This window comes from Anser cygnoides, chromosome 3 (genome assembly GCF_040182565.1).
Source record: "Anser cygnoides isolate HZ-2024a breed goose chromosome 3, Taihu_goose_T2T_genome, whole genome shotgun sequence".
Taxonomy (NCBI): Eukaryota; Metazoa; Chordata; class Aves; order Anseriformes; family Anatidae; genus Anser; species Anser cygnoides.
The window spans coordinates 122,372,566-122,388,136 of NC_089875.1; the positions used below are offsets into that span (position 1 = coordinate 122,372,566).

At 59.9% G+C, this 15,571-nt stretch overlaps 1 protein-coding gene across 1 annotated transcript in view; it reads right to left on the reverse strand.

The window, feature by feature from the left end:
• The window catches only part of LOC106048390 (ras-related protein Rab-10), a 43,313-nt gene extending 37,284 nt beyond the window's left edge, over positions 1–6,029 (reverse strand). Inside the window, exon 1 of the mRNA XM_066995230.1 lies at positions 5,499–6,029. Within this exon, the coding sequence (XP_066851331.1) occupies positions 5,499–5,625 (127 nt within the window). The 5' untranslated portion in view covers positions 5,626–6,029. The remainder of the gene's footprint in view (positions 1–5,498) is intronic.
• Between the last annotated feature and the right edge of the window lie 9,542 nt (positions 6,030–15,571).

A 15,571-nucleotide genomic window follows, 5' to 3' on the forward strand; every position in this document is an offset into this window, starting at 1 on the left:
TATCGGTTCTCTAATTAATTATCAATGCTAACTTCAAGGACAGAAAAAGGTGAGGCGTTTTCTCATCTGCGGTTTAAAGACAGGAGGAACGCTTTCTTTTGGGAAGAGCCAGATCGGGAAGTCGAGAGGAAAGCGCTCCCCTGCCCCCCCCGGCTGTGCCCATCGCCAAGCAAGGCGCCGCAGAGCAGCCCTCGGTTTGTGGATCACAGAAGGGCCACCGGGGATCATCGAGCCCGAGCGACAAGCACCTACACCCCCGCCTACCTGCTCCTGAGCGAGTTTCCTTCCAGCCTCACCAGGCATCTCACTCCGTCTTGTGAGACCCAAGAACAGACTACGGGCTACGAAGGCAGCCTGTCAAACCCAGCCTGCTCTCCGAACCTGAAACACGCTTTTACCCTGGGAAACGTTACCGACCCCGTTCACTCCCTGGCTGTGCCTCGTGGTGCTGATGGACCCTTCAGCCCGGGCATGGTGCTGCCCTATCTGCAGCCGCCGCACACCCGCGCCCCTTCCCGACCCCCACATCTGGCGGCACTCAGCACACCCAGGAACCAGCAGCCTGTTGCCTGCGGGCACGCACAGCCAGCCGTCGGCGCGAGGACGGACGGAGGAGCAGCGGGGCCGCGCGCACGTCACTGAGGAGCCGAGCAGCACTCTCACCCTTCGCACTCTCACCCTTCGCCCGGGGTTTCCGCCCCGGGGCAGGGCCAGCAGCAGCGCAGGAAAGCAGCGGGCACAGCCGAGGGCTTTGTCCTGCTTCGTAGCAGGGGCCGGGAGGGGCAGGGCGCGGGGAACGCGCTGGCACTGCCACCGAAGGCCATCAACCACGCAACTGCCGCCACAAAATCAATTTGCACAAGTAACCTCTCGGCGGCACTTCTACCCCCCCCAGGTGTCCCCACGCCCCCAGGTCCCCCAGCACACCTCTACGCGGTGACGGTAAGCGGCCAGGTCGGGGAACGGCTGCAGCCCAGCTGAAAAACGGCGACGGCAGAAGGCTTCCAGCCAGCTCCGTCCCTCGGCTCTTCCCCACGCAGCCATCCTCGTGTCCCTGACCGGCGGCGCAAGGCACACACCAGCAAAGCTGCTGTTTGTTACCCCTGGCCCCAGGTGCGGAAGCAAGCTGCCCCGCGTCCTGCCCGCAGCCTCCCCAGCCCTGCACCCAGGAGGAGCACCCCTATGGTAGGTGCACGGCAGCCCCGACACGGCCACGGCCGCCTTCTGCTTCCACACCGAACCCATCCACGTCCTGCCCCCCGAGGGCTGCTGCGGCACCCAGCTTCGCCGTTCGGTTACACGTGCAGGAATTACGTTTGCATCTCTGCCCGTCTGGTGACTTCTCCACCCCAGGCCACGGAAGTGACTGGAGAGGAGTTTGGGGCGTGGGGGTGCTGGCTTTGGGGGCTGCTCTTGGCTTTGGGGGCTGCTCTTGGCTTTGGGGGCTTTTTTCTTACCTCGCCCGCTGCGTGCGAGGAGTCAGGTACGGACTGAGCCCAGCCTCGGCGCGACATGAGCAGAACCCAAGGCTGGTTGCTGCCACAAGCACAGAAAACAGAAAGGGAACACAAGGCAGAAACCAAGCAGCGCTTTCTACTGCCATAGAAATACTGTGATTTTTTTTTTTGGACCCTAGGAGTTGGGAATACAGGTCGGTTCGTTACAACCACCACGGAGCTAAAAGCGCTTTGGCAACCCAAAACAATTTCTGACTGATTTGTTTCCCTACAGCCTACCAAGTTTTTCCCTCTGTTTGCTATCTGGGTCTCCTTCCTAATATTAATATATTACAGTAACAGGCAAACAAACCTCACAAGATGTAAGCAGAAACTCGTTATATTTTTGATATCTGAGGACTTGCTTTAAATTTGACTACCTAAACATACCATTATACAATGATTCCAAAGCAAGCACTCAAAATCACTTCTAATAAAGGCCAAAGAAATTAAAAAAAAATAAAAACAAGCTGAGAGAAAAACCAATTTCATCAGATTTCATCAGCAAGCAGTTTTCATACACCTTTGCCCTTAAACGAACGCAGCGTTGCACGCTCCTAGCACAGCTCCAGCACCAAGACCTCCCCGTACTCAGAATAAAACACGCAGCGATCAAACCTTGAAACCTCGCTGCTTTTTCTCCATCTCTTTGTATTTGTAGAATCGCTTAAACACTGACTTGCAGTCCTTGCAAGTAAAGAACAGACGGGGAGAGCACCCGGATCTCCAGTGCGGGCTACGACCCGCCAAAGTTTTACCAAAAGCACCGGTTTCCAGAGGGGCTCTCACGCTGACTCCACGCTCTTTGTTCCCCGGAGTACATTACTAGAAGCATTCAGGTTTCATGGGAAAACATTTCTCGTGACTCACCTCAATTTGCATTTTACTTCGTCAAACAATAGCAATTATGTGCTTGAGCTCATTCTGACATTCAAATCTTCAGGCAGCCAGCCCTCCCCTCCCGCTCACAGCGCCCGGGCTGCTGCCTTACCTGCTGACCCCGCACGGCTTCGCCGCGCGCCCGCGGAGCTGCCGGACCCTTTCCAGCGGTTCACCTCCAGCCGCCACCAGCCTGACGCGCTGGGTGCCAGGAAAAATCGACTGCAGGAAATTAAGCACGTACCGACTGGAAGCTACTTACGCCGCCGGTCCCAGAGCAAAGGGCCTCAGGAGGTGGCTGGGGACAGGGGCAGGCAGTGGGGCCCCCCAACACCGTGCTCACAGGCGGCCGCAGGAGCAGCTTCCACCGACAGACCCGACCCGGCGGCGGAGCACCCCTGAAGCGGAACTGCACAGTCACCGCAGCTTCTTAAAAAGAAACATCAAAGCCATTTTCGCGGCCCGGAATTGCTGCTTTGGCAGAACCAGAAATGGCTCGCGACAGGCCAAGCCCTCTCGCGTTCGGTCGCTCTCCACCTGCGAGCGGCGGCGCCGCAGGAGAAGGGCCCTGCTCTCCGCGGGGAGGTCGCGATGACTTAGGGATTCTCGCCGAAGAGCCACGGGGATTATTTATAGCACCTCCAGCCGGGGTAATGAAATCATTCACACGCGCACCTCGTCGCATCAGCAGCTTAACTGCTGTTTTAGCAGGAAATATTAGATGGAAGCGACGCAAAGTCCATGAGAGCCTTCCCAACCACGCGGACAGCAGACACCCAAACTGCCGCCGCGCATCGTGCCTGCCCCACTCCTGAAAGGCGCGAGGACAAAAGTAAGGGCACGCAAGTTGCTAACGTGAGGTAGGAACACACATTGCTGCGTCTGCATTTACATACGCAGCCGAGCCTTTGCTTTGACAGAGCTGACCACCTCCCCCCCCCACGCACCCTTCATGCACTCGGACAAGTTCCGACGGTCTCTGAGACCCGTCCCTGCCCTCAGCCACCCGTGCTGCAGCGCACTCTACGTGCTTCGCTATCTCAGGTTCTTGGTGGAGCTCCGGGTAAACACAGAGGCATGAATCAGAGCTAACACGCTCCTAAGGTGGCTTCTCTCTCTCTCTTTTTTTTTTTGAATATAAGGAGAGATTCAGCCAATAAGCCAGTCGCCTTCAATGTCACCTGCTGTGTACACAAGCGGTTTGGAAACGGCATTTCCTCGTTGCTGCAGGTCAAAGACTCATCTGAGCTCTTTCCTGAACGTCTCCTGTTCAGCTGCGAAACCCGCCCGGCCCGGGCAGCTGCCGCAGCAGGGCTCAGGCTATCTCAGCAGTCACCTCCACGGGCTGCGCGCCCCTCCTGGATCGCCCATATTCCTGCCACTGCTGCACCAGGAAAACCTGAGAGTGGTTGAGAAAGCTCACTTTGAGGCAGATTGCTTGGCTGCTTTGTTGTAACGATGCCGACAACAACTGGGCAGGTGTTTGAGCCCTCTGCAAAAGCTGAGGATTTTTCCCTCGCAGCTGGGCTGCATTTAAAGGCATTTGCGAACGGTCTCCATTTCAGTTGGCATTGCTTGCACAGACGCACACCTTCCCACCAGGTTTCCTCATTAAGCAATTGCAGACAGAAGAACTCAGGAAACAATGCAGTGGAGCCACCTTCATGCAGTTAAGCACCTGAAATTCAGCACCACGTGGAAAACCCATTTGCGTCCCCAAATCTGTCAAATTCCCCTGCGAAGACGAAAACCTGACACCCTCTGACCCAGCGACCCACCTCGAGTGGTGCCTGCAGCTGCCATACCTAGACATTTAGCTCAAAATTCAGGAAATGAAACTTGCCTTTTAGTGCATACGCACTACACTTTACCTACTCCGGAGATACCCGCTGGCCTAGCTCGGTCCGACCGCTCAGAAACGCCCTCAGCCTGCGCTCGTGCACATTTGCTGCTAAACCTGGTGACACTCTGCTGGAAACCTCAAAACCTGCCGGGCGATGAAGCCCGAGAACTCATTATTAACATCACTGGTCACTAAAACACAAGCCCTCTGGAGCAAGAGCCACCATATACATACATACACATATATATATATATATATAAAAATACCTGCTGACTTCTTAACCAAGACGCCGGCTGCTTCTAGCTTTGCCAATGGCCAGGAGCCTTCCCAGCACCCTCCGCCCGCGACGGACGCCATGTGACCCACGGCACAACTTGCCAAGCAGCACAGAACCACGCTGCGGCCCCAGCAGCAAAATAAACACAGCCTCCAGTAGCCCGGGCATGGGATGGTAAAAGTTGACATTAAGCAACCTTCGCCGCCCCCACCCCCACCGACCAAGAACTCCTCAGCAAAACCGCGAGCTGAAGCCCCAGCAGCTTCCAGACGACCGCTCCCTGGCACTTCGCTGCCCTCCGAGCCCAGACATCCTTCCTTTCGCTTCACATTACCGAGGTCTCGCTTGCGAGCGTCTGTTTTACGTCTCAAATTCTGAGCTATGATTTTCAGGGTAAAGTTGGGGCACTGAGGGGGAAGCACACAGGCGTGCGCTCGCACCTAGCGCTAAGGCTCACGCTGGCACCGCGTTCTCCTACCCTTGGTCAACAGCTGCATTGCCAATGGTTTAAGGGACTTCCATCGGCCACAAAAAGCCAGATCCAACTCATTTTTTTCCCCCCCGACGTGCGGCTCATGCCTGCACACGTTACACCACAAGGTACGGTGGAAGCATTAATTCCCTTAAATCGCCACCGAGGCCAGAAGGTTTGAAGCCGCCGACCTCAACGCTCCATCTGCAAAAACAAGGCGGCGGCGAGGAGAGGGAAAGCAAAACCCCGCGCGGGGCCACGGAGGGAGGGCGTCGGGCGGGCGAGGGGAAAGCGGGACGAAGGCACGGCCCTCGCCCACGCTGAGGGAGCAGGGACCGGGGGGCTGGGGGGGGGACACGGGGTGGGGATCCGGCCCCTGGTGTGAGACACCGGGGACACGGCTGGGGATGGAAGGGGGCAGGGGGGTGACAGGGGGATATGGGGGCAGGGGGATATGGGGGCAGGAGGACACGGGGACATTTTGGGGGGGGGGGGGGGGGGGGGGGGTCGGGGGTGTCGGCGGGCACTGACCGATGGTGGAGATGAAGGTGGTGTTGAAGGCATCGTCGGAGAAGCGGAAGAGCACGCAGGTCTTGCCGACGCCCGAGTCGCCGATGAGCAGCAGCTTGAAGAGCAGGTCGTACGTTTTCTTCGCCATGGGGAGGAGGCGCGGCGGCCGCCGCCGCCCGCTCCGGCCCGCTGCAGGCCCCCCGCCGCCCTCACCACCGGGCCCGCCCCTGCCGGCAGCACCGGCGACGAGGAGGAGGAAGGAGGAGGAGGAGGAAGGAGGAGGAAGGAGGAGGAACGGCGGAGGACGGAGCCGACGAGGAGGGGGCCCACAAAATGGCTTCCTGCCGCGCTCCCCGCGCCGCCGCGGGCCTTCGCTGCTCCTCACCGGGAGGCAGCGGCGGAGCCCGGCCTCATAACCCCGGCCCCGCTCGGCCCTGCCCTGCCCGGCCCGGTTCGGTTCGGTTCGGCTCGGCCCGGCCCGGCCCTGCCCGGAGCTCCCGGCTCGGTAACGGCGCAGGCCGCCAGGAGGGGGGGGGCGGCGAGGGGGGGGGGGGCGGCGCTGAGGGAGGCGGAGGCGCGCACGCCGTGACGTCATCGCGCACGCCCGCCCCGCCAGGCTGCAGGCTGCACCGCGGTGACGTCACGCGGAGGGAGGGGGGAGCGCAGTGAGGGGGGGGGTAAGGGCGCGGCGCTGCCTCCCCTTCGCCGCCTGCCCCAGGCGGAAGTCCCGCCCCTCCCCGCGGCGCCGATTGGGCGCGGGCGCTGCCTGTCGCTCCCGGGGGGTGACGTCGCGCGGGGAGCCCCGCGGGGGGGGGGGGGGAGGGGCTGGTCCCGTGAGGTGATCTTGGGGCGCGGCTGCCTCAGAGCCCGGTGTGGGAGCCCTGAGATTTGAGGAGTTTGTGCCTTTTTTAATAAATGTTAATAAATAAAGGTTTATTTTCGGTGCCTTGCTGGATGCCCCACAGGATGTCCTGCCGGGGAAGGGGCCGTCGTTGAGCCCAACTCCTGCCTACACGCAGGAGTTAAACCATATGTCCAACAGCACGCATATCCCCAAGCACCAAGCCCTGTACCCAAAAGCATTATCCGGACATTTCTTGAACCCCAGCAGGTTCTGGGCCGTGTCCACCTCCCCAAGGAGCTCATCCCAGCGCCCCACAACCCTCCTTTCAGTGACAAACCCCTGCCTAACGCCCTGCCCGAGCTTCCCCTGACTCAGCTTTAAGCCCTTCCCTCGTCTCCTACCGCCAGTCACCACGTAATTCACCTAATTCCAAAGATGTACTAGAAAAAAAAAAACAAAATTGTGCCTCAAAAGTAGCCTCTCTTCACTGACAGAGAGGCAAACTGGGGCAATTACAAAACATTTTTACCTCTCCCCTATGTACAAGTGCACCTCGCAGGTCTTTATTGAAAATGTCTCCTAGGTATGAATGAAAATATTTCTTAGTATGCACATAAATGAGTATTTAAACCTCGGCATGTAAATATTTAGGTCGTGCAATAAATGTAAGTGTCTCACCCTCTGTAAAATACTTGTGTACAGCTGAAATGGTTGGAGGGGAAAATGCCAGTGCCCACGGAGAGCTCCACCGTGAAGAGACCGCCACAGGTACAAACGGGGTCCACAGGCAGCTGGTCCCCAAAGGTTCATCAGCACAAGCACATCGCTAGAGGTTTTCACAGATTTTTATAATAAACGTTGGTCCTAGAGAGCTTTGTTTGCAATGGAGTCCAAAGAAGCTTATCTTTTAGGCTCCTGGAGAAGAAGTAACAGGACATCTAGCATATTGCACTGCAAACGAGGAGTATTTTCTGCCTGGGTGTAGCCCCCGAGTCCCGCAGAAGACGCCCTGCCAAGGACAAGGACAGCCGTGCCCTGCGGTCCTGCTCCGGAGATCATCACCACAAGGCTGGCACGTTTGGGATGTCCGGAGAGGGGCAGAACAGCTCTCACAGCTCTCCCCACCACGTCTTCCCAAGGATCTTCCTTCCTGATGTCAGGAGGGCACCGATCCCACGAGACGAGGGCTAATTACTGAATTGGGACGAACAGAGCCAGCGAGGACCCGCGGGCCTCTCCTCGGCTGAACAGCTGAGGTTGCAACACCAGGCTGAAGATGCATGCCCTTCAGATCTTGCAGCGGGGAGGGAAAAAGTGAATCACAAGCCAGTTGTGCAACAGTATTTGAGTTTGGGGAGGTTTGCTTGAGGAGAGCTGCAACACGCTGGGTTTGCTGGTTAGTCAAATCCTCTCACAAAGCAGGGCCCAGCCCTGGGTGTACGCAGGGCTGGGAAAGGTCTTTGTCATCCGCGAGGCATCGCCAGCCCCACGGCCTCAGCAAACAGCTTTGTTGTCGGCAGGCAGGGCAGGGACGTGACCTGCGCTGCTCTGCCCCAGGCGCGGGCTGGGCTGGCAGGGGGGGTCTGGCTCCTGGCCCCGCTCCTTGCCTCGAGGGACGAGCTCCGGGAGCCCTCTGGGACAGGCTCCACGGCCCCGCAGTCGCCTGCAGCTCCCACCATTTCGGGAACTGCTGGAACCCGAAACCTCGGCAAGGACAGGGTCCCTCGTGGGGCTGGCAGTACAGCCCCAGATGCTCAGCACGTTGTCTGAGGAGGAATGGAAAAGGAGCTGAAAGGACTCTGCGTGCTGCCACGCAGCACTGTGCTCTTCTCAGAGCATTGCCATGCTGCTGAGCACCCCGGTCCCTGAGCACCGAAATCTGGCCGGTGGGTGCCAGGAACCCTTCTGGTGGCAGACAAATGCAGCGTTCAGCTGCCCTCTTGAATTTGGTGTTGTTGTGGAGGCAAGGGTCTCAAAATAAATCTATATTGAACTATACCTAGGAGCTGGTCGAATTTTTTGAGACACTCTTGTGTCTCAAAATGTAAGAAATGTAAGAAGTGAGCTTCATCAGAAAGATGAATTCCTGAGAAGGGAAAGTAAAAGTGATACAAATCCAGGAGGGTCCCCGCACTGCTTTTCTTTTGCAAGTGCTTGCAGGCGTTGCATTAGGTTTCGCTGGCCTTTCCAGCCACCCTTCAGCCTTCAGGGGATCTGTGCAGCAAGATACAAGCAAGCCTCCTAAAAGTGCAACCTGCCGTGTCTGGAGGATGGGTCAGCGTCTGGAGAGGCTCCTACCACGGCTGCTGGCAGGGCCGCGGGTTCTCCAGCTTGGTTTGTGCTTCCCTGCCTCTTCCTACATCTGTCCCCCAGCCCAGCTGCAGCGGAAAGCCAGAGAATAAGAGGAACAAGAAAGCCAGCTCCACGCCTCCGAAGCAGGGACCGTCTCTTCCCAGATTCTGTCCTTGCAGCCACCCTGGCATCGAGAGCAGAAGTACAGAAGTACTTCATCAGCACTTGAAGGCGGCAGGAAGGTCACGCAAAGCCCGGCCAGCCTTCAGCAGCGGGGCTCGGTGTGCCAGGGACGTATTTAGCCCCGCGTGCTCCCTGCTCGGCCGCTGGTGCCCAGCGCGGGCGGCTCAGCCAGGCTCAGCCCCATGGCAGGCAGCGAGGAGCTTTCTGCCCTCTTGTCTGCCCACGCATGGGGCACACGTATGAGGAGCCCTTCCCCAAATTTAAGGCTTCGGGGTCTTGTTTCTGAGCACCCCAGCCTGTTCCAGACATTCTCCCCCGCGAGAGTCCATCTGCTGACAAAGCTCCTGCCCTCTCCTCGCGGCACCGCTCGCCTGTGGTAATGCTGGGTCACGATCCCGCGCTGCCCGCGAGCGGAGGAGAAAGCCCGGCATTGTTGTCACTAGTGCTTTGCAGAGCCAGTCACCGCCTTGTTTTCTGGGGTTTTCACCAGGGAGGGAAGCAGCGACGAGAACAAGGGGCTGCGCGGCAGTGGGGCCGGTGCCATGAGGGGCAGCTCATGAGCAGAAGGCTCTGCAGGAGCACGATAACAATTAATCATCGGTCACCCAAAAAGGAAGATAAAATGTCAGTCCCCGGGACAGTGTAGAGAAGCCCCCCACCCCTGCACCAGAGGTTTGTTCTGTTTGAAGGAAAGTTTGGGTGCATTTGGGGAAGGGTGGGAACTCCTCGCCGCAGATTTAGCGCTGTAAAACCAGAGCTCTGCCTCTTTATGTTACATCTTGCCAGCAGATTATTAAATCCTTTAATCTCTGAGCATCGATGTTGATCTAGTTGCCTTACAGATATTGCTCACACCACATCTGTTGAAACCCCATTCCGAGATAAAGGCCCAGCGCCTCCCACCTGGCTGCCAGCACTCCCTCTTCCCCGCTCTCCGCTCCCCCCGGGTGACAGCAGAGATGGGAAGAGGGACGTGGGACACAGCCCGGGACGCTTGCTTGCTTTTCCTGCACGAATCCCACCAAGACAAGGCCGCTGAGCATGGCCTCGGTGCGAATCGGGGCAGAGCTGGGACCCTCTTTACCCCATGTCCCGGTGGTTCTCCATCCGGGGGGCCCTGGTGGAGCCCCCTGGGGCCACCTCCGAGGGCCTTCTCTGAGCACACCCAAGGCCAAGAAGCCACGCTTTGCGGGGTCTTTGCTGCTCGTCTCCCCTTCCTCAGGAGATGCAGCTCATCGTTCGTCCCGCTGCTGTGAGCATCTGGGGTCATGCTGGAAACGGGCGGTTTCCTTTAATTACGCGCCTGTGGACTGGAAGGGGCTGGAGCGCGGCGCTCCGACTTGGCTCCCTTACCGAAGCCGCCGTCTAATTATAGAAGAGTCAGCTGCCAGCAAACTGATCCGTCCTAAATCCAGGCTTTGGTTAAGCTGCACTTGCCCCTCCAACTGCCCCCCCCCCCTTGGGATATGGGGTAAATCTACCCGAACAATCCCCTTGTTGCCCCCGGGGTGGGCTGCGGGAGCCCTGCCTTCACTGCCCAGCCTGAGCCCAGCCTCGCTGCCTGTTGGGTGCCCTGCAAATGCCCAGGCTGCAGTGGGAAAATTTGCCCAAAGAAGTGATCTCAGCCCGACGGGGTGGGCTTGAGCACCAAGAGCCCGAACCGCAGCCCCAGAGGCTGGTGGAGGAGATCCATGGGCAGAAATCCACCGGAGCTCAGCAGGGAGGAGCTGCGAGCGCCTGGGAGCGCGATGGGATGCCCTTGGGCTGCGGGCTCGGCTGCCAGGAGCGGGGAGGTCTCCTGGGGTTGCTCTTTCAGCAGCTTCTGCACCTTGCCTGCTGGACGAGGGGCGTTTGGGAGGCGTTTATAGCACAGTCAGAAGGACTTGGCAGTAACTGGAGACTAATTCCCCAGGTATCTTTTGCAGAAACAGCATGGCAGGACGCAGTCTCTCAAGTTCATAGGGAACGGAAAGCGTCTGACACCGAGACGGGAGCTGCCCCCGTCCTCTGTGTCGCTGCTGGACAAGGACAGCAGGCGGTGCTGGGGTGCTGCCCACCTGGGATTTGGGATCGGAGGCCCCTGGGGGCTGCTCCCCGTGTCCCCCACAGCTACCATGGCAGAGGGCTGAGGCCACCCCAGGGACCACGCTGGCTGCAGAGGGTGCTCTTGGTGCTTCTCCCGAGCTCGGCACAGGTTCCAGCAGCCTGGGAGTGCTGACGGGGCAGTGGTTGTTCCAGGGCTTTCTCCAGCTTATTTTCCCACTTATTTCTCCAGATTATTTTCCTGCCACGTCCCTGATGGGTCTCTGCGGGGCACTGAGAGGCATCAGGGGCCATAAAAGCACCAGGGTGGGAGGAAACCAAAGGGAAACTGTCCCCAGAGCCCCACTGCCAAACACCCAGGGGCTGAGGAACTGGCTACAGCCAGGACAGATCAGAACAGGAGTGGGCTGGGGTGGGCATGGCGTCCCAGGGGTGCCCACAGTGTCCTAGGGGTGCCAAGGTGTGCGAGAGGTGGCTGTGGTGTCCCTGGGGTGACCACGATGTCCCCGATGTGACCATGGTGTCCTAGGGATGGCAGAAGTGTCCTGGGGCTGGCCGTGGTACCAAAGCCAGCCAGATTTCTCAGGGCTGGGTACACCCCAGGGGTGTCTGCGCTGTCCCAGCAGCAGCCATGATGCCCCAGGGATGGCTGCGATGTCCCAGGGTGGCTGTGACACACAGGGACACTTCTATGGGGACACTTTTATGATACGAGGAAGTGGTCTCCAGTTGCAGCAGGAGAGGTCTAGATGGGACATCAGCAGATTTTCTTCATGGAGAGGGTGGCGAGGCCCGGGGCAGCAGGGGAGTCCCCCTCCCTGGAGGCATTTAAAAGACGCGAGGACGTGGCACTAAGGGACATGGCTCAGCGGTGGGACTCGGTAGGTCAGGCTGATGGTTGGACGTGGTGGCCCTGAAGGCCTTTCCCAACCGAGGTGCCTCCTTGACTCTCTGGTGGGGAGAAGAGGCAATGCCGAGCGGTGCCTGGGGCCGCGGGAAGCCCGTGCAGCATTTTGGGACTGGTGAGTGCAGCAGGAGGCAGGAGGTGCTCCAGGAACGCAGCAGCAGTTCCCCTGCGGCCTGGGGAGAGGCCCCTGGTGGAGCAGGCTGTCCCCCTGCAGCCCACGGGTCCCACACGGAGCAGATCTCCACGCTGCAGCCCGTGGAGGAGCCCCCGCTGGAGCAGGTGGATGTGGCCTGGAGGAGGCTGCGGCCCATGGAGAGCCCCCGCAGGAGCAGGCCCCGGGCCGGAGCCGGGAGTGTTTTGCCCGTGACAATAACTGCTGAGCGATCTCCCTATCCTCATCTCAACCCCTGAGCCCTTTCCGTGGGATTTTGCCCCCTTTTTCGTTTGAGGAGGGGGAGGGCGAGCGGCTGTGGTGGAGCTCAGCGGCCCGGCAGCACAAAACCACCCCGCAGGCCCTGTCCCCACCACCCTGGGGACAGCCCTGAGCTCGGCCCCCTGCTGACACCTGCGGGCGAGCGAGTGTCCCTGCATGTCACCCTGTCCCCGTGTGTCACCCTGTCCCCATGTGTCACCCTGCCCCTTAATGTCACCCTGCCCCTGCGTGTCACCCTGCCCCAACAGACGGCCCCGTCCCGCCGTGTCGCACCGCCCCTGCCATCGCCTTCTCCCTGCGTGTCACCCCTCCTGCCACGTCACCCTGTCCCTCTGTGTCCCTTTGTCCTCATGTCCTGCCCTTCCGAAATAACACTCCCTCCCGTGTGTCGCCCTCCCACATGTCACCACAGCCCCCTTGCACCGTTCGCCTCGGGGACAGCTTGGGGACACCAGGGACCAGGCTCCCTGCCCCATGGCACAGGGGCTGGGACCGTGGGGGTGACACGGGGATGGGACACGCAGCCTGTGCCACCCCATGGGGGGGCTGACCCCACCTGGCTGCTGTGCCCCCAGGGGTGGACCCCTGCCCTGGGCCTGCTGCAGAACGGTGACATCCCAGCGGTGTCCCCCTCCGTGTCCCCATCCGTGTCCCCAGTACTGCCCCCAGAGCCCACGGCGGTGCCACTGAGTGACACCAGGAGCTGCCGGGGGTTGAGACGAGGGGGCTGGAGCTGGTGGGCAGCAGGTGGGGGGGGACCCGTCCCCATCTCCATCCCCACCTGCCCCCCCCCAGCTTGCTGCCCCGGTGCGTAGGGGCCCCGAATGCCCACGGGGAGAAGTGGCATCGCAGCCCATGGGGACCCCCCCGGGCCCACGTGTGGGGTACGGAGCTGCCCGGCCCTGCTTTGCAGTCTGGGGGGGGCACCCAGGGGGCACCCCGGGCCCCAGCCACCGCCCCCTCCACCTCCCCATCATCTCCTCCGTCCCCTCCATCCTCCCTCAACCACCCCCTGCACCCCCCAAAAACATCTCCCCACCCCCATCCCTTCCTCCACCCCCCCACTGCCGCCCAGCCCCCCCATCACTCCCTGCCGTGCCCCCCCAGCCCCTTCAATCTCCCCCCATCCCTGCCCCTTCCCCTCTCCCCCACCTCGAAGCCCCCCAGCGGGGCTGTGCCCCCGGGCACCGTCCCCCTCCCCGGGGACAGGGATGGCACCCGGCAGCCCCGCATGGTAGCAAATGCCCTCGTTAGTTAATTACGGGATAATCTCGGCTTCCGGCTGCCGGGCTCCATTAACCACCAGGACGGTTCAGCCCCCACCCAGCCGCCGGCTGCCGGGGAAGGTTCCTGATGGTTCCTGATCCTGGGGGACCGGGACCAAGGGGGGGTCGCTGTGGGGTGTGGGGGCAGCGCAGCGACCCCAGGCAGAGGGGTGAGGGGAGCGGGACCCGGTCCCTGCACAGGCTGGGGGGGCCGAGGCCAGCACCTCCCACAGCCCCGTCCTGCACCTCCCGTCCCCCGCCCCGCTCCTTGTGTCCCACAGCCGCTACCCTGCACCCCACATCCCAGTCCCGCACCCTGCACCCCATATCCAGCGCCTGCATCCCAACCCTGCATCACGTCCTGCATCCTGCATCCCATGTCCCAAGTCCCACACCCTACGTCCTGCATCCCACACCCCCGTCCTGTGTCTGTCCCCTACACGATGTGCCCTGCATCCTGCACCCCATCTACTTCTTCTTGCACCCTGCATCCCACGTTCCAGTCCTGCATCGTGTCCTGCACCCTGCGTCCCACAACCTGCATCCCATATCCTGAATCATGTACAACACCCCCCCCCCCCCACATCTTGGATCCTAGTCCTGCATCCCATGACCTGCATCCCATAACCCAAATCCTGCACCTGGCACCCTGCATCCCAGTCCTACATTCTGCATCAGGCACCCTGCATCCTGCATCCCACAACCTGCATCCCATATCCCGAATCCCACATCTTGCATCCCAGTCCTGGATCTTGCGTCTCGCACCAGGAACCCCGCACCCCACATCACATCCCAATCCTGCATCCCGTATCCCAAATCCTGCATCCCAGTCCTACATCATGTCCTGCATCCCACACCCTGCCTCCTACACCCTGCATCCTGCACCCCTCACTCCACACCAGGTACCCTGCATCCCACATCCCACTCCTGCATCATGCCCTGCACCCCTCAACCCACATCCCATACTGTGCACCCCACATCACGTTCCCAGCACCCTGCATCCCAATCTAACACCACGCCCTGCACCTCATACCCCGAATCCCACATCCTGCACCCCACATCAGGCACACTGAGCCCTGCATCCCAATCCCAAATGCCGTCCTGCATCCCACTCCTGCATCCCCGTCCTGAGTCATGCCCCACACCCCAGTCCTGAATCACATCCCACATCCCAATCCTGCATCATGTCCTGCATCCCAATCCCAAATCCTGTCCTGCATCCCAATCCTGAGTCATGCCCCACATCCCATTTCTGAATCTCATCCTGCATCCCAATCCTGAATTGTGTCCTGCATCCCAATCCTGCATCCCAGTCCTGAGTCATGTCCCACAACCCAATCCCGAATCCAATCCACATCCCAATCCCGCATCCCAATCCTGAGTCATGTCTCACATCCCACTCCTGCATCCCAATCCTGAGTCATGCCTCACATCTCAGTCCCAAATCCCATCCCACATCCCAATCCCACATCCCAATCCTGTATCCCAATCCTGCATCCCAGTCCCGAATCCCATCCTGCATCCCAATCCTGAGTCATGCCCCACATTCCAATCCCAAATCCTTTCCCACATCCCAGTCCCGCATCCCACTCCCGAATCGTATCTCACATCCCACTCCTGCATCCCAATCCTGAGTCATGTCCCGCATCCCAATCCTGCATCTACATCCCACATCCCAGTCCTGAGTCATGCCCCACATCCCAATCCCATTCCACATCCCAATCCCACATCCCAATCCTGTATCCCACTCCTGCATCCCAATCCTGAGTCATGCCCCACATCCCAATCCCATTCCACATCCCAATCCCACATCCCAATCCTGTATCCCACTCCTGCATCCCAATCCTGAGTCATGCCCCACATCCCAATCCCAAATCCTGTCCCATATCCCAATCCTGCATCCCACTCCCAAATCATGTCTCACATCCCACTCCTGCATCCCAATCCTGAGTCATGTCTCTCATCCCATTCCTGCATCCCAATCCCATATCCCATCCTGCATCCCACTCCTGCATCCCAATCCGGAGTCATGTCCTACATCCCAATCCCAAATCCTGTCCCACATCCCACTCCTGCATCCCAATCCTGAGTCATGCCCCACACCCCAATCCTGAATCACATCCCACA